Source organism: Panulirus ornatus, chromosome 24 (genome assembly GCF_036320965.1).
Source record: "Panulirus ornatus isolate Po-2019 chromosome 24, ASM3632096v1, whole genome shotgun sequence".
NCBI lineage: Eukaryota > Metazoa > Arthropoda > Malacostraca > Decapoda > Palinuridae > Panulirus > Panulirus ornatus.
Genome location: NC_092247.1, coordinates 7,147,662 through 7,166,889, shown reverse-complemented (window position 1 = coordinate 7,166,889; position 19,228 = coordinate 7,147,662). Strand labels below are relative to the sequence as shown.

Genomic DNA, 19,228 nt, shown 5'->3' with positions numbered 1-19,228 from the left:
TTCATAATCAGGTCGATTTAATCCGGCAAAGACCTGGTAGGCCGGGGCCAGAGTGCACACCGGGTTTTATTCTCTCTCCATTTTCTTCGCTTGAGTTTATGTTCATCGCTTGATTATGATGGTTGGGTGACCCCCCCTGAACACGACGGTACTACCCTTAAGTACGACGTACGACCCTTGAGTACGACGTGCGACCTTTGGGCAAGATGATGCGAACCTTGGGTATGATGTCTTGGCTCCCGACCATGACTACACCATCACACCCAAGGGTCGCCCCGTTGTGCTCAAGGGTCGCCCCGTTGTGCTCAAGGATCGTACCGTCGTGCTCAAGGGTCGTGCCGTCGTGCTCAAGGGTCGTGCCGTCGTGCTCAAGGGTCGTACCGTCGTGCTCAAGGGTCGTGCCGTCGTGCTAAAGGGTCGTAACGTCGTGCTCAAGGGTCGTGCCGTCGTGCTCAAGGGTCGCACCGTCGTGCTCAAGGGGCGTACGAACTCTCCGGATAGCGCATGTGAACGCGGCTCCCAGAGCTCATCAAAGGTCTGAACGCGTCTCCCGGCTTCCCATACGCAAAAGACACACACATTACAAACAGTGTCTGAAGAGAAGACGATCCGAAAAACATTAGACAATTTTCCCGTCAAGTCTCCAAGTGTGGAGAGAGAGTCATAACCGAAGACCAGACAATGCTGTCGTTCAATGTCTAAATCAAGAAATATTGTGATATAGAAATGCCGTAGGATAACATCTCTGGGTAATCAGGGTTATATTTGCCTCCGAACAAGAAATCTGTTGAAGATGGACAGTGAAGGAGCAAGATGGCGAAAGGCTGGTGCATTTTTAATCTTCCTCCTCATCCTCTCCTTATCCCTCCTCCTCTATATCTTCCCCCCCCCTTCCCCTCCCAGTGCAACACATCTCCCCCTTCCCCTCCCAATGCAACACATCTCCCCCTTCCCCTCCCAATGCAACACATCTCCCCCTTCCCCTCCCAATGCAACACATCTCCCCCTTCCCCTCCCAATGCAACACATCTCCCCCTTCCCCTCCCAATGCAACACATCTCCCCCTTCCCCTCCCAATGCAACACATCTCCCCCTTCCCCTCCTAGTGTAATATATCTCCCCCTCTCAAAATTCCGTATCTCCCCCTTCTCCCAGACTCCATTATCTCCCCCGACCATCCTCCCCACCCTACCCTTCACCCCTCCGTGCGGCGCTGGGCACACTCAACCTCCTGGGCCAGTTGGCTAAGGAAAACCCTCAAAGAACGAAAGTCTTTCTCTGGGTTTTCCAGCCTCATCATAAACATTTTTCCTCCTCCTCCACCACCACCCACGGCCCAAGGTGCGCGCTAAACTTTAGCAGTTCTTGCTTCATACGTTTATGCCTCCGTCTGGCGAGTAAATATCTCCTAATGGCCAAGATGGGGGTCGTTGGCAGTGGCCGCAGTTGCAGTGCCGGGGGTCTCCTTCACTCATACAAACAACGGTGTTTATTTCAGCCCGGGCGCGCCTGCAGCGGACGATGGTCCGCGCCTGTAATATCTGCCCCTCACACCCACACACCCGCCCGCCCTCCGCTCCTGCTTAACCACCCACCAACACGCTCCGTTTGCCTCCCAGGATAATTACATTAAACTCCAGCAGCTGTGAAACGCAAACACACCGCCTGGAAAACCATGATAATTAATGAAACAACTTGGGGGGGGGGGGGGGGGGGGGGCAGATGAAAGAGAGAGAGAGAGAGAGAGAGAGAGAGAGAGAGAGAGAGAGAGAGAGAGAGAGAGAGAGAGAGAGAGCTGGACCAAACCACCACCTCCCTGAACTTGATGTTTATTGAAGCACATACTCACTACCCTCCCAGACGGTTTAACCTTCCGAGTTCTGGGAAAGCCAGCCAGAAACTGCAGAACATAACATATGCACTACGGGCCGCTAAGTGTGTTCGTCTGGCTTTTGGCTCTAAGAGAGAGAAAAAAAAAGTAATTCCTCGTAGGGAATTTTAATCTCTCTCTCTCTCTCTCTCTCTCTCTCTCTCTCTCTCTCTCTCTCTCTCTCTCTCTCTCCCTGCAGCCGGCAGCGACCTGGCGTCTGAAATGTTGTCCTAAGCAATACAGGTGTATATATCTGTATATACGATCCCAGTTTCCCCCCACTATCTTGGGGTTCGGGTTCATCCCCTGTGAATCCGAAAGTAAGCCCAGCCGGGGCCAATCTACTATGGGTAGAACGGGTTCAGCCAAGTAAGTCCACAATTCCGAAACAATATACACTCTTTTGGTTATTCAATCCACAAAATTGGACAAATGTGCCAGCCGTATAATGAAAGTCCAGCCACCAACAATGCAAATGACTCGGATGAATGCCTGTGCTACACGATCGTGTCAACAATGAACGTAAGTACACCGTTACAACACGCTAGTTCGCCAGTGGAAACCCCCAAAAGGATCTGAAAGCCCCTTAGGGAGTGACCTAACACACAGGCATCTTCCAAACAATCATAACAAGGAAGGGATTCATCAGATGAGCCGAGTGTAGTAATGGAGACAACGGTTGGTTATTTGGGCTTTAGACCTATCAACTGCCAGGGTTATTAAGGCCGTCAGCGTTACATCCACCGACTGAAAAATCTTTAACACCTTCAGGTGTTGAAGATCATTTTTTTAGACCACATACACTCTCATGATGCATGTGACTCATAGGACAACGGTGGCGGTGGTGGGCGCAACAATACGGGCGCAGGAAGTGGGTCTCAGGGACATACACACGAGAGCTGGCGAACCCAGACATACACGAACAACGTGTGGATGGTTTACCATAACGAGTACGACTGTCTCACGGACTGGAAATATTCGGTAAAGATCAAGTGTCTATAAGTAGCAGCCATGTGAAGCGTACATAAGATACGATCGAGCAAAACAGTGATATGTTTAGCACAGCACCGGCCTATTATGATATCTGTTGCTGAGTGTAGATAAACTATCAAACACGTCAACACGTCCTCACCACCGCATATAACCCGCCTCCTCTCCACCACTCCTCCAACTCCTCTCTTCCCTCGACTAGTGACCGACTGGTCCCTTACCCTGCACCGATCGTGCATTATCCCTACGCCTCTCTCTCCCAGACTCCCTCCCTGCGTCTGGGTATACGAACTGTTGTTCTGGTGTGGTCTGGCAGCTCGTTGAAAGCGATAAGATGCCATTTACTGATGGATTCCTCCTCACCTAAGGTGTGTATAACATAACTGTCGGCCGTCCTGGCCTATAGTTAGACGGCGAGATGTAAGATGTAAGAGTTTTGCTTATCGGTGTGCCACTGACAATGAAATCAATGACATTTCCAGCGGTCTTGTCTCTGCCAATGGTACATTGGGGGAAAATCACTCCTTTGAAGTGGCAAGCGACCTGGCGATGCATGCCTGGAGGACGATCAGGCAGTTGTTGTGGGACTCCACAACCTCAGAAGATCAAGGTTATGCTGCTGAATCCAGGGAACAGCAAAAGCGCCCAACACATGAGGTCTTCCAACCATGATACTCTTTATGTTCTAATTGGTCCCGAGATGCTGGGACGGTTCATCATAGCTCTCGGCTCACTGGATCAGCCAAGAGCGAGAGAGGAGCCAGCTTTCTGTTTCATTGTAACGGAAGAGAATGTATGAGACTTAGGATGAGTTCATTTGGCTGTGTATATATATATATTTGCCATCACTCCAACCCCACTACAACCATCGACATGGCCATCATCCTTATCAAAACAACAACAACCACTACTACTACTACTACTACTACTACTACTACTACCACCATCACGACCACTACGACAATCATCATTGCTACCACGACCCGTCCCACTAGCCACTTCCACATCCTCGCTAGACACACCTAAAGCTGCCTTGCCTCCCTCCTCCCACCTTGCTACTTGGAGAGGAGAAAACGCGTACCCTGGACATCCCTGCTCTCCTCTCTTATTCTTCAATACTTCTTCTCTTTTTTAGACGGTTAAATTCAGAGAGGAAATAACATTTGATAGACACAATGATGAAATTTTTTGTGTTGCTATCACTGCTACTACTAATGATGGTGATGATGAAGATAACAATAAAGAATAAGTTGATCGAATTTCTGCAGCCAAATGCTGTAAGATACTGAGAGATTTAAAAAGGGTTTTCATTCGTACACAAAGGATGTTCATACTGGTGGTGGTGATGTGCCAGCTCATTCCTAGCAGCCGGGACGAACACGCGCGGGTTCGATGCGGTTGTGGCACCAAAGGGCTGATGAGGCCTTGTGACACCATGACGGGTGTGGGACGTGGGTGGACGTGAGAACGATGTGTATGACTCCGGTTAATGGTGACATGCTGGATGTTGGTCGAGTCCTGGACGCTGTTGAGGGCGTCCTGGAAGGCGACGTAGTCGAGAGTGTTACCGACAACGCTTTATGTCCATGGGGGAAGGCATTGACGTGTACTTCCATTGGGTCTTTGATTCCCTAACGGCCTCGTTCATGAGATTGAGGGAGCACACGGGGATGCCATCTTCTCCGCCTTGTGGGTGAGAGGTAATTTCAGGTGGAGGTGGGCCCCATGGAATCGCGCGTCCTGAGGATGGAGAGTGGGTATGGCTCGTCCACAGGAGACATTATAGGGTTCTGTAGGTCGTGGTAATGGATGTGTTGGAGCGATCCATCTTGAGGTCATGTGTCAGTTTCGTGAGGATGAATTCTTGCACTACGTATGGGGGTGAGGGGGGAGTGTGAGGCCTGGGGTGGAGGCGGTGTCAAGATGGCTCAGGTGGGGGAGTCTGTGGCAGATGTTTATGGATCATCAGGTCATCACTCATCACACCAGGTCATCACTCTTCACACAGGGTCATCACTCATCACGCCAGGTCATCACTTATCACACCGGGTCATCACTCTTCATCCGGGTCATAACTCATCACACCAGGTCATCTCTCATCACACAGGGTCATCACTCATCACATCGAGTCATCACTCATCACACCAGGTCATCTCTCATCACACCGGGTCATCACTCATCACATCGGGTCATCACTTATCATACTAGGTCATCATCACTCGGGGTCATCCCTCATCACATGGGGTTATCTATCCATGGTTTATCAGGCTCAGCCAGACTTAGAGTTATGCCTCCCTCATCACAGTTACCAACAATAAATTATTTTAAGCAAACATCCATTCTCGGTCCCCTCCCTTACGACTGGCTCCTCCTCCCTGGCTCTCCTGCACCTTCAGGCAGCCCGTGGTAGGATCCCGAGCCACTCCTTGGGCAACGCCTCCAGCCATCCTTAGCCCCTCCCACCCGCCTGGCCCCGCCCACACCCCACACAGAAAGACGTCCTTAGCCCCTCCTACAGAAGTGGCCCCGCCCACCTCCTCCCCGCGCACCTTGAGACATCATTACAGGAGCTCTCTGTTATGTTGTACGGCCGTGAGTGCCACACTCCAGCCACATGATTCTGATGCCTTGTGACTGCGATGGTGTGTAATGTGTGTGTGTGGGTGTGTGTGTGTGTGTGCGTGTGTGTCTGTGAAGTGATCGTGGTACGTGAAGGGTGTGTGTGAGTGTGTGTGTGTGTGGAGGTAGCGAGAGAGGCACCAAGGCCCAGCTGGAGAGATGAGGGGGATCATATGTGGCAACGTCCTCATCGCTGACGCCAACAACACACCTCCGCTCTGGTTACTGGCTCCTGCTGTGCTACTGTTCTTGTTGCTATTGTTGTTCTTGTTCTTGTTGCTACTGTTCTTGTTGCTACTGTTGCTGTTGTTGTCGATACGTCCCTAACACTGTTGGTGCTGTTCCGGTATTATCTTTTTTTTTGTTACTGCAAAAACAGCTGCTGTGTTTAGCAGCATCAGCTTAAGAGGCTCAGTATGATCATCATAATAGCATCATTAGTATCAAACTATAATTAGTGTCTTTAGCATATGAGAATCGTCAGCGTCATTATCATCGTTAGAATCATTAGTATCAACTGGTATCATTAGAGCACCCCATTCGTATCATTAAAATCATTCGTATCAATTAGTATGGACCATCATGCCATACCACGTCAAAAGGCTGTTTGATGTAACAAGTGCAACAGCCAACTTCTCCCGGAGCAAGACACATCATTGTCCTTCCTTTCCAACGCCAGAATATCAGTCCATCATCCTATGGTCAACAAACACTGAATCCCTCGCACCTTACTGTTCACTGCTGTCATACTTGTTCTGCAAGGCCCTTGTTGATTCCCCTTAATCCCTCGTTTCCTTGTTAGGACCAATGAATCCCATTTCATCCCTTTCACTTTTAGTATAGTCCATTCCACTGTGTTCCATCCTTATACCTCTGCTCCCTACTATTTCTCTTTCTCCCTTCACCTTGACCAATTTAATCCCATTCATCCCTCTACCCTCGCCACATTCCATTAAATTCTCTTCATTCTTCCCATTTTTCCTCAGCCTAAAACTCTCCTTCCTCCCCCAGTTATCTCCCTCTTATTTTCCTCCTCCCCACCTCCCATTTTAATGTTCCCTTTTTTCCCTCCCCGCCCGTGACGTAGATGACCCTCTAGACTCCACACTTTAGTTAACTTCATTAACCTCACAGGCAAAACTCGGCCTCCTAGAGACGGCCCAACCCGGGGCCCAGAAATTGTAGCCATTAATCTAAAACTCAGAGCTCCCTTTTTTCTTCTTCTTCCGACCGTTTGCTGGTAAACTAAAGGTAAAGAAGAGAGAGAAAAAAAAATTTGGGTAAACATCTCAAAGTAATCAGAGTAAGATTTAAAAGGTTTTATTGGGGTAAATACACGAGAAATGTGGTCAGAGAGAGAGAGAGAGGGAAAGGGATTCGCGTTGTAAGGAAATAAAAATTTCTGTGATTCAAACAATTCTAATTTCTCGTTTATTCCTGGCTTTGTGATGTATTCTAGACTGAGTGTATAGTTTTTTTTCATGGGTGACTGTGTGTTTAGTCTCGACTGACTATGAAGTTTATTCTTGACAGACGAAGCAATTCACCCCTGACTACCTGAAGTCTCTCTTCATGGGGATTAGATCTTACAAGATAAAATCGTATGAAGATAATTATCCAAATGTTGATTTCATGCCGCGAGGCATATGTCAAGTCATTATTCTCTCCAAACGTCGACTGGTCTTCATCCGACATAATTCGGGATGAAACTATTACATCATCCCCGCCACCGTCATCTCCTGCCAACTAAGATCCTTCATCCCCAAGTTAAAGTTCGACACCATTTCGGCATCAAAGCCATACAAACTCTTACAGACCACTACAAGAGCAGCCCCAGCCAAACCACTGTTGCTATCAGTAACAGGTGGACTGCCATCCCATTTGTCATAATTTCCTCAATGAAAATGTTCCTCCCTCCTCCATTTCATAGCTCGGTCAATATCATCATAGCTCCATCTATACTCTGTACCACGTATCATCTTCCTTTCGCTGCCCTTACGTCAATGAAATATTATTAGTATTATTATCATTAGTATTATAATCATTATTATTATAATCATTATTATTATAGTCATTATTATCATCATTATCATCATTATCATTACTATTATTATCATTATTATTATTATTATTATTATTATTATTATTATTATTATTATTATTATTATTATCATCATTATTATTATTATTATTAACATAATGCTATTTTCACCATTGTCTTGAGTGGGCATCTTCACATACATTTTCCCATGTCATTCAAGGCCTCACAACCATTTGCCCAACACAGGAACCTGAGTGGACTAGGGCAACAGGGAGGCGGACTCGTCCTGAGGCATTAGCCATGGAACTCTGGGGTCTGGAGTAAGGCAAGTCCCTCTGGTCATTACAGGGATATGCTATCAGTAATACCTGATACCAGTGTGACGTTCTCTTATAATACCTCGTTGCTGGTACAGTGCTCACATTGTGGCTATCGTCTGTACATCCATATATATAGTGAATCAAAGACTCGGTTATTCCCCTTCAACACATTAGCTTCGTAATGGACCATCAGCTACATCTTTCGTCTGTCCTTCCCATGCATTAGTGAGGGAGCCGTCTGCTTTGCTCTCCTGTGTATAGATCAAGAATGAAGGAATCGATTTCTGTATCCCAGCCGAGAACCTTGTCATAGACCATAAGGTCTTCTGTTGTCTGTCCTTCCCACGTATTGTTCTTCGGCAGATAAACTAGTCATAGATCATCATGTCATCATCTTACTGTTCGACAAAATATGATCATGTGATCTGTATTTATCATTGATCATATTCCTCGAAGAATTTACCACCGACTACGAGCTGGTCTACATGTAGTGAGGTAATTCAGAGGATTCAAAGCCATTCACGGGCCGCCCAGGGTCGAGCGCATAGGTTCGAATCCTGGTTGCGGCAGTCGGTCCTCAGTTAACCCAGCTGTTCAATCCACCCCGAGGGGTTGGTCGATGTAATGGGTACCTGGCACAGGGTATGGTATATACTGATATAGTGATATAGTGGGGAAAACTTCATCCTATACTTGGGTCTTCAGGTGGTCAAGAACCGGAGACGATCCCAGTTTGAAATATCCCAACACGATCAAATGTGGCTTGAGATCCGAACATCTGTAGGAGGCCATTTACAGAAACATTTGGCTTCTGTCAATCAATTTTCTCTAAATAACCCACTACACTGGGAGGAACGAGATATCTATCTATCTAGATGGGTCCATTTACAGAAATACATCGGTTCTGTAAATTGATTTCCGAAAAAAAACAAAGGGACATGAGACACTAACACTTATAAGAGTCCATTTACATGAATTTATCGCTGTAAATCAATTTCCTTTCAACACCCCCACACAAAGGGACGAGAGTTCCCCGGACACTTAAAGAAGGCAATTTACAGACACACGTCCGTCCTGTAAATTTTAGTTTCCCTAAAATGTCATGACTTTTTGGGTCTCCATCAACATCGGGTGTGATGCAGACGCGACACGAGCACCGCAGCACCAGCACCGCCTCCGGCAGGAGCTGAGGGTGGGTGGGTTTCGTGTCTCGTTTCCCCCAGGGGCGTCCCTCACGCCAAACGCCCCCCGGGCCGTAAACTAGACAGAGTGGTCACTACAAGCGGGATAATTCAACTGGATGGCCGCCTCCTTGCCCAAGACTTGGGCTAAGACGCCATTCTCCATCCCAACCTCCCCCTCCCTCCCTCAGACCATCACACACGAAAACTTTATATTTTGTGTGTGTTCACGACACTGTGTCTGTCTCCGTGATGAAGAGAAAGTTAACCTCTTGAGCACGACGGTACGACCCTTTGATACGACGGTACGACCCACTAGACAGGATGGTATGCCCTCTCAGGCCACGACGGTACGACCCTTTGATACGACGATACGACTCACTGGACAGGATGGTATGCCCTCTCAGGCCACGACGGTACGACCCTTTAATACGACGGTACGACCCACTGGACAGGATGGTATGCCCTCTCAGGCCACGACGGTACGACCCTTTGGTATGAAGGCCGGGCCATCGTACTCAAGGCTAATCATACATGTGTTCAAAAAGTCGTACGCCGTGTTCAAGAGTCGTGCGTCGTACTCAGGGGTCGTACGTCGTGCTCAAGGGTCGGAACTTGAGCGTAAGGGGTTAGGGAAATATAAAACTCATATGGCGTCTCTATCAGAGTTACGACACTGCACCTGGAGTCTGGAAGTCCAGGCTCACGACACCTGGGGGCGACACATAGGTTCATGGTCACCTGGGGACGGCACACAGGTTCTTGGTCACCTGGGAACGACACACTGGTTCATGGTTACCTGGGAACGACGCATAGGTCACGGTAAAGATCGAAAAAAAAGGGTGGAAATATAGCACTGGGCAACTCAGGTCGGGAACGACCGCAAGATCAGCTAACAACCAATGGGATTGGTCATTACGGGTAGTTAACGTTTTACAGTAGGTTTCAAACCGTTGACCACGACCGTACGACCCTTGAGTACGACCCTTAAGCAAGATGATACGACCCTTGAGCATACAGGCAAGGTCGTATTATCCAAGAGTCGTACATCTTACTCAGGTCATTGAATCATTTTCTTTTCCTGCCATTATGAACGTAGTGCCATGACTGTTCTTGCTAACCAGTCACAAACAGATTCCCAGTCACTGGTTAGACTACCCTCATCCCTAAACTATATCTTCACTACACCGTCATCTCTAAACTACATCTTCACTACAACCCTCATTTTAATCACACCATGGATGACAGTGGTGCCAGTAGAACCAGGTGGAGGTGGATGAGTAGCACGTGGAGGTGCTATGATTAACAGTACGTGAGTATTCTACGAGATGCCAATCGGAGAGATCTGATAATCAGAAATGAATGGACCCATGATTATCATTCCAGTCTCCACCAATCAGTGATGCGGCAATCAGAAATCACCCAGAGATCATTGGGCCACTTAACGATCCGACAATCAGATATGAACAGCAGCGTCAGGTGCCCATCAACTACTGGAAGCAACTGTCATTCTATACCGTTTTCTTTTTCATTTCTTGGAGCACAGAGGCAGAACATTGCAACACGACTGTATTATCTTTGGTATGATAACCAAGAATCTTTGACCTGACTGACCCATAAGGATCAGGTCAAAGGCCACGCTATAACACCCGAGGATCGTACCATCGTGATCGTACCGTCGTATTCTAAGGTCGTACTGTCATATTCAAAGGTCGTACCGTCGTATTCGAAGGTCGTACCATCGTATTCGAAGGTCGCACCGTCGTATTCAAAGGTCGCACCGTCGTATTCGAAGGTCGTGCCGTCGTATTCAGATGTCGTACCGTCGTATTCGAAGGTTGTACCGTCATATTCGAAGGTTGTACCGTCATATTCAAAGGTCGTACCGTTGTATTCAAAGGTCGTACCGTTGTATTCAAAGGTTATAACCCACACTTTTCACACACACAATTCACTCGGCTGACGTAACTGCCGTAATCGTAAAAATTCATTCAAAATCTAATTTCTTGGCGTTAAAGTAAGGTTCCAGACGGGAGACATAGTGAAGGAAAGATGGAATATAGTTGGCTCTTCCACCAGAAAGACAGACGAACCGTCGCTAGTCTATAAGGTTTAACTCTCTCTCTCTCTCTCTCTCTCTCTCTCTCTCTCTCTCTCTCTCTCTCTCTCTCTCTCTCTCTCTCTCTCTCTCTCTCTCCACTATGCCGGGTCTCACACACTACTTACTACTGTGAGAAGTTTCGAAACGCAACCCACCCAGACACTCTCATCTCCCACTCGCCTCGCCCATCATCTTACTGGACTTCTGGAACACCAACTCCTCCAGGCAAGAAGGAAGGAGATGAAAGAAAAGGACAAAAGATCAAACATCTTAGAAAATCCCCTTGCCTTCCTTCCTTCCATTCGCCGCGGGCGAACAAAACGAAAGATAATAGTTTACCTCATTTGACGGGTTCGCTTCAAAGAAAATGAGACTCAAGCGAAATTAGGTGGACTAACTGTATTAGACGATGCCCGCGGGGGATTCTCCTAAGTTCTTAGCTTTGGACTGGCAAGTCTCTCACGGCGACGGAGGGAGGGAGGGAGAGGATGGGGTCTGGTGTCTTCTCACAAGTTGTGTCGTGGAAATATATAGAATTCTTTACAGCACAGATCTGGCAATCCTGCCAGCTATCGTCGAGTAAAGTCTTAGGGTTAAACATCTACGTAGTGATGTGACGGAGAGATTGTGACAAGACAAGGAGATTTCCGAGGAACTTTGATACGAGAAAAGAAAAACTAAAAGGTATCGTGACGTAGAAGCTTTGTGTGGCCAGTGTCCACACGTTAATCCTTCTGTGGCCAGTGTCCACACATTAATCCTTCTGTGGCCAGCTGTCCACACATCAATCCTTCTGTGGCCAGCTGTCCACACATCAATCCTTCTGTGGCCAGCTGTCCACACATCAATCCTTCTGTGGCCAGCTGTCCACACATTAATCCTTCTGTGGCCAGCTGTCCACACATTAATCCTTCTGTGGCCAGCTGTCCACACATTAATCCTTCTGTGGCCAGCTGTCCACACATCAATCCTTCTGTGGCCAGCTGTCCACACATCAATCCTTCTGTGGCCAGCTGTCCACACATCAATCCTTCTGTGGCCAGCTGTCCACACATCAATCCTTCTGTGGCCAGCTGTCCACACATCAATCCTTCTGTGGCCCGTGAACAGTCATCAGTCAACTTTGATTGTCCCCTTAGTAACTTGTTCAATTCCCCCTTCATCCAGTTCCATCAAGTTTTTATCTACCCATCCATAGATATTACCCATACCACTTTATAGTTTTTTTCTGATCATCCCCAAACTTGGTTGTTCAAATTACTCTCATGTCACTAAAAAAAGAAAAAACCTACACCATACTACTGCCTGTACACACTTCAATCTTCTCTTCCATCGTAAACTATCCCTTTCCCTCTCTCGTACCTCCTCTTCCTCTCTTAAAACAATTACTTCATAACTATGGACTAGTTATGAAGATCACTCTCTTCCAACCCAGTCCACGGTCACAAGGGAGGGACGTAGCACACACATAACTGTGTTTTTGGTGAAGAAATGTACTCGTTTTGTGCTATCAGAACTCCGTCTTTGTCCTAAAGTGTACATCAGTTCGAAAGTAACTCAGTTTTGCAGATAATTTCGTGTTTAAGAGGTGATCTCTTCAATGTTCTTATGTTCCAGATGTCCTCTATCACATCTGTTTTGACTAATGTTCTGTCACAAGGTTAGGTTCAGAAAATGTTTTATCGCAAGCGATCTCACGTTGGGGGAAGTAGTCTAGCATAAGACTGAGATAAGAAAGAACAATGAAACAATTGAAAAGTTTATATCTTTTCCATCTAATTCATAATGATAACTAGTTCCTCTACTTTGCTCTACCTCGGATCAAAATAGAGTTGCGGACAAAATGACGTGGGCAGTGAGATCAGTGCTGTAACCGGGACTAACGTGGTATGTACAAATATCAGACAAAATTAATGTAGATCTTACTTCTCAGATACATAGAGATGATAATGAAACACCAAGGGAGTATTTTGATCTTTCTCATCCACAATCTAATGTAAGAGGCTAATCAAAGTATTGTTATTAATCAAAATACAATTATTGAAAGTTTTCTTATTAATCAGAGCTAAGACAATAATCACAAAATTATCCTATCATTTGTGACAGACTATACAAAAATACAAATCTTAAACCTATATATATATATATATATATATATATATATATATATATATATATATATATATATATATATATATAGATAGATAGATAGATATAGATAGATAGATAGATAGATAGATAGATCACAACCCTCACAGTGAGCATAACTCAACTGTTATCACAATAAAACAACTGCACATCAAGACCAATTAAGGGTTGAGCGAGATCTAACAGGTGGGGTTGATTAACACACCCAAACAATTCAAAGACGTACTTCAACGTAAAGAAAGATATCTATTGACAACAGACGATCCAAAATAAACCATATTTTTTCTGTTTACAGCGAGCAATGTGCACATTTGGGAACAATAGCTGTGTTGGGCATTCAATTTATAAAGATTATACATATACTAATTGAAGAAGGAGTCTTTGAGAGCAGTTTGTCCAGACTGTAGCAAAGACGCTAATTACAGAACTCTTCATACAGCATGCAATAATACACCTGAAGATGTATTTCTTTCATCTATTGTCCAGGCTGCAATAGTGTGTGTATATATATATATATATATATATATATATATATATATATATATATATATATATATATATATATATATATATATACACACCCTGGCAATACCTAGTCCATTGGGTCGTCCAGGTGACAATCGTGAGCCTTGTACTGAAGCAGGTCAGCAAATTCTGAGGAGCATTGGAAGCATTTCAACTTGCCCTGGTGACAGCGTTTGATGTGCGCGATGTAGCCAGCCCAGGAGCGGAATGTCCTGGGACAATGATCACATTTGAAGATCCCCTTCCCCTTATGGACCTTCATGTGCTCCGACAGACCCTGTAGCTTGGCGAAGCTCCTCCCGCATTCGGGGCAGACGCGTCGGCCCTCACTGCAGCGCAGGTCCCGCCTTCTGCGGTCAGAGGGCTCGTCGTTATGGATTCGAAGATGTACATGTAATTTAAAGGCGTTTGGCAGAGCCAGGCGACAGATGACGCACACAGCCACTTGAGTAGTAAGGCTGTCCTCGTGGTGGCGCAAGTGCTTCTCGAGGCCGCGGTAAGAGCACAGGCGCAGCTGACATATGCCACACTCGAACAACCTGTAGGGAAGATGAGAGAAGTGCGAGGTCAAAGAATATCCAACGTGTTATGCAAGTGGAGGTACACACTTGGACGAAGTCATCTCGTCTGTTGTTAATCATAACTGTTATGAACTGCTATGTTTAAAACATATATGACGTTATGAACTGCTATGTTTAAAACATATATGACGTTATGAACTGCTATGTTTAAAACATATATGACGTTACCATTATGTATTAAGGCATTCATTATCTATGGAGGTAATCATTACGTCTTGGGGTAATCATTATCTATTGAGGTAATCATATTATACTGAGGTAATCGTTATGTACGGTACAGGAGAGAGCGACTTACCTAGGAAAGTCTTTGGAGCCAGAAGATTTGATCTGGTTGGACGATCCCGTAACATCGCTGTCTTTTCCTAAGACTCCAGTCGATGCCTCAGGCCCATCCTCGGGGCTCTTAGCTGTCTCTCTGCGTTTCGAATCTTCTCCGTTTGGTGCGCTTCGAACACCCGGAACTACAGAGGATTCAATGTTGTCATCATCGTTTAATGATTCTGTCTCTGGTTCGACTTTCTTCGAATCGGTAGGGGGGTCGTCTGAAGAGGAGCTCGGTAATTCTAGCTCGTCTTGAGCAGCGGCAGTCGAGGGATTAACCTTCGTGAATGCTGAAGTTTCTCCGCTGCAACTCTGTCCAGATGACGGACCTAGAATTGGTTCCTTTACATCATCTTCATCGGCAATCATTCTTTCCACAGAGTGAGATAGGACGGGACTCTGATAATTACAAGCAGAAGTGGCAGATTTCGAGGAGGTGGAAGCTGAGGGTGTCTCTGGATGTACATATTCAGTTGGGGATACGAGTGGAATCGGCTGTCGATTCATATGTGCAAGATTCGGCAAAAAATTCCCCAAGACTGGATCCTCAAGACCCACTCCACTTGAATGCAAGTGTACCGGAAATGCATGTACTGAGGCTGGGTGCTGGGGCACTATGTTCCAAGTACCTGGAAACCTTGGCAACATCACTCCTGTGTGCGGGTGATTTCTCGCCATTGCGGTTGAATATAGATGTTCTTGATACGTTTCTCTTGCACTTGTACGATCCAGCCACACTAGGGGTTCCCCTCCTGCCGCTGGGATCATCAGTGGCAACGGACGAAACTCAGGAGGAAGTGCGCGGCTGAACCAATGGGCATGACCGTGTGAACTTGTAGGTTCGGGAGGAGAGACCCTGCCGTAGATGGAGTCGTGGTATGTTGGTCTCTCATTATTCGCGTATTCGGGGCTGTGCCAGTTGTAGTTAGGGCCGAGATGCCCATTTTCTTCCGCCACTTGGCCAAGGAGGCCAGAGAGAGTGTCCACAGTGCCGTTTGCCACACTACTATGAGCAGTGGAGTATAGCTGGACACGAGGATCCCAGGTGTATCTGGGAGGACTGGGTACACAGGCCTCCTGGCTGTGAGACTCAGGGCGTGGGATCCACGAGTAGGCCGGCTCACACCCTGACGAAGGCTTCTCATCCTCCTGGGTCTCGGGTAGCACAGCCAACTGCTCATCTGGACAAGAGTAGAAACCGAACAGGATAACAGAACATGACCCAAAAGATTTTACTCTCTCTCTCTCTCTCTCTCTCTCTCTCTCTCTCTCTCTCTCTCTGAATTAAAATAAAGTGATCCATGGCTTTGTGCTCAGGCCACTCTGAAATAAATGCCAGATGACGTTGTCTAGACTAAATAATTCCCTGCTAACATTTATACATCTGACTGATGGTAAGAATAGAAATGATCGTACAGGATTATGTAGTCTAGACACCGTCATCTTACATTTATTTCTGAGTGACCTGAGGAAGAAGGTTGATAACCTGACCCATCCGTAGTGACCTGAGTGGTAGGGTCGAGGTTTGTTACCTGAGTGTCCTCTGACACCACCTGGGTCTTCCATACCACCCTCACTGCCTCCTTCATCACCGTGTAACATGTGGTCCTGATAACATCTCCTGGTGTCTCTGTATATTGTCCTACATCTGTTATTTGTTACTATTTACTTCTGAAGATGTGTTGAAATACACGAAAGCGCTAAAACAGATATTCTTACTTCGATTTTCCTTCGTAGTCAAGTTCATCTGTGATCGTCACGTGTCTGCTTCATGAATACCTCATATATATATATATATATATATATATATATATATATATATATATATATATATATATATATATATATATATATAAGCTTGAACCTTTCAATCCCATTTATTAGTACCTGATTCTCTAATCTCTGTGTATGTTACGCGAGTAGTGTTGCACAAGAATTGGTTATATGATGTAGCACATGAAATGGAATTGGAAAATGAATGATTTGAGTTTCGTTATTATTTTGACACCAAATGAATTTGTGATTTTAGTTAATACACTTGATAATCATGGGTGCACAAGTCACGTGGGGTTTTGGCGGGGGAGGGGGTGATTGGGTCAGAAATCAGCTCATATGAGAGGGGTGGAATGGGTCAATAACCAGCTTGTATGGGTAGGGTGAAATGGATCAGCGGTCAGCTCGTGTGGAAGGGGATAGAATTAGATCATATGTCTACTCGTATGGGAGAGAATAGTCCAGAATTCAACTCGTATGGGAAGGGGCAATTGGTCAGCGTTAACCGGTATGGCGAAAGAGAGAGAAAATGTCAATAATCCTAGGACAGACTCGTATAAACGTTTACAATTTCGATGCAACTAACCTGAGTGGTGTGATGGCTGGAATGGGAAGTTGTAAGATACATCGTAAGCTTGGGTATTCATCCCTGCTCTGTCATCTTGGCTCCTGTCGTCCACATTTACCTCGACTTCTAAATCACGTCGAGCAGGGCTGTGGGGTCGTTCAGCAGTCCAGGCTCCGCCTCTTATGCTTAAATCCAGTGGCTCCGTCTGGGGTTCCGGGTAAGCATACTGGGGATAGTCTATGGATGCTGACGTACCAGATGATGGGACTTCTCCCCATCCGAGATCCTCGGGTTCCGGAGTTTCGTAAACATGGCCAGGAGAATCCTTTACGACGCTGTCGGAATCCTGGACGCCGCAAACATCGATAAAGGAATTCTCGTGGACGTCCATAGATTCCTGGACGTCGAACACATCGCAAGGAGAGTCCTGAGCGATGTCATCGGGTTCCCTCATGTCGAAGACACGGAGGGACATCCCGACTCGCGATTCCAATGGTTTCCTGACGTCGCACATATCGACAGACATCCCGAGCGATCCTTCATGGATACGGACTTCTAAAAGCTCATGATCCTCACGTACCTTGGCTGGTGAGACCTTATTCAGATCCAGAGACTCAAGACCTTCCACGGCACTTATCGTCAGATCTTCGAAATCAACCGCTAATGATAGTCACCGAGATCGAAGCGTAGCGTTTCCGTACTTCACAATTTACGGTCGGAAGAAATCGAACAGAAGATAGGAAGTGCTAGGCTTTCCAGACTGGAGAGTTGTCACCGGGCTCTGTCCTGTTCCACACCTAACTGATCAGTTCCTTGCCACTTTCGTTATAAGAAAGCTTCCCAACCGTGTTTCCGCTTCAGGAATGTGGGGATGTGCCTATTAGCTCCTCCCGCCTCCCCCTCTTGCAGCAGGTAGTGAGGTAAGGTGGGTCATTTTTGGATTGGTCAAGCGTCAGGTTAGTGCCTATGGGGGGGGGGGGGGGGTTGTCCTTCAAATTTAACCCTAATGAAGGTTTTATGTCTGAAAGATAATCCTGGTCTCCTTCTCAACAAGTCCCACAAAGCCGTGAATCGTAATTCTTCGATAATCTACCGGACAGCTGAACCAGTTTTCCCGATATACGATTTCACATTGTAAACTTTAAATCAATATCTTGCTTTAGAATAATAAAAAAAATCAGTATAATCATAGCAGCAGAACTACAGGGATATGTTGATAAGTCATTTTCGGTCAGAAAAAAAAGGTCTATGAGAGAATTCAGACGACATTAGCAGATTTAGCTTAGAAAATATATGACATGAAAAGGAATTATCAAAAGAGGTTTGCTGAGGCGATTAATTAGGTTTTAATGGACTAATAAAAAGTTTATATTTTACAATGATTGACAAGTGGCCACATTTTATTCAGTTGTGATGAATGCTATGCTCTGTAGGAGCTTAGCAAATTCAGTAAGGAAAAAAATGTGAAAGCATTATAGTTATCCCTCTATATTACTCCTAAAAATTTGTTTTCTATCAGCAATTGAGATTAGAGAAAATTAAATGTAACTATAACCATTATAGATTCTATTTATCAATAGATCTCCAGTTTATTCATTGATGCCAACAAACAAAACCGTTGCAAGATTCGGAATGTTATATACATATTTATGTACTTGTTCCTACTCCATCAGAAAAGATGAGGTTTCTTTAAATCAAAAAATATCAAGAGATTTGTTTTCAAAGGATTGCTCTGGTTGCCGAGACCTTCCTTAATCCCAACATATACCTCGGGCTCAGGACATAAGAAACACTGGCTTTTCAAATGAACCACGTGACCCTGGGGAAATCAGCAGTCCATACCTGACGCTTCAGGACGTTAGGAACTATGACGTATACTCTTGAGCCGCTCGACTTGACATGTCAGGTCAGGTCAGGTGCAGACCCACCGTTCCCCCTTACCCCGACAGGACATCCGCTCTCCCTCCACACATACTCCCTCCCTCATATACTCGAAGTTTGCTGAAGCAATTAATTAGGATTTAATGTACTAATAAAACGTTTATATTTTGGGATTGACTAGGTGGCCAATGTTTATTCTATAGGAGTTTAGCATATTTAGTAAGAAAAACGTTAAAACATAATAGTTACTCCGCCATTTTACGCCGACAAAATTCGTTTTCTACAAACAGTTAAGATTAAAGAAAACTA

The 19,228-nt window shown here is 45.7% G+C and overlaps 2 protein-coding genes across 2 annotated transcripts in view; one reads left to right on the top strand and one right to left on the bottom strand.

The window, feature by feature from the left end:
* LOC139757062 (mitochondrial inner membrane protease subunit 1-like) overlaps positions 1-19,228 on the top strand; it is a 66,050-nt gene that overhangs the window by 17,383 nt on the left and 29,439 nt on the right. The window lies entirely within an intron of this gene.
* Positions 13,833-17,821, bottom strand: LOC139756976 (uncharacterized). Its single transcript, XM_071676919.1, has 3 exons — positions 17,057-17,821; positions 14,672-15,878; positions 13,833-14,334 (listed from the first exon to the last, which is right to left on the bottom strand). Exons 1-3 carry the CDS (start codon positions 17,562-17,564, stop codon positions 13,863-13,865), a joined length of 2,187 nt encoding a protein of 728 aa, XP_071533020.1. The 5' UTR covers positions 17,565-17,821; the 3' UTR covers positions 13,833-13,862.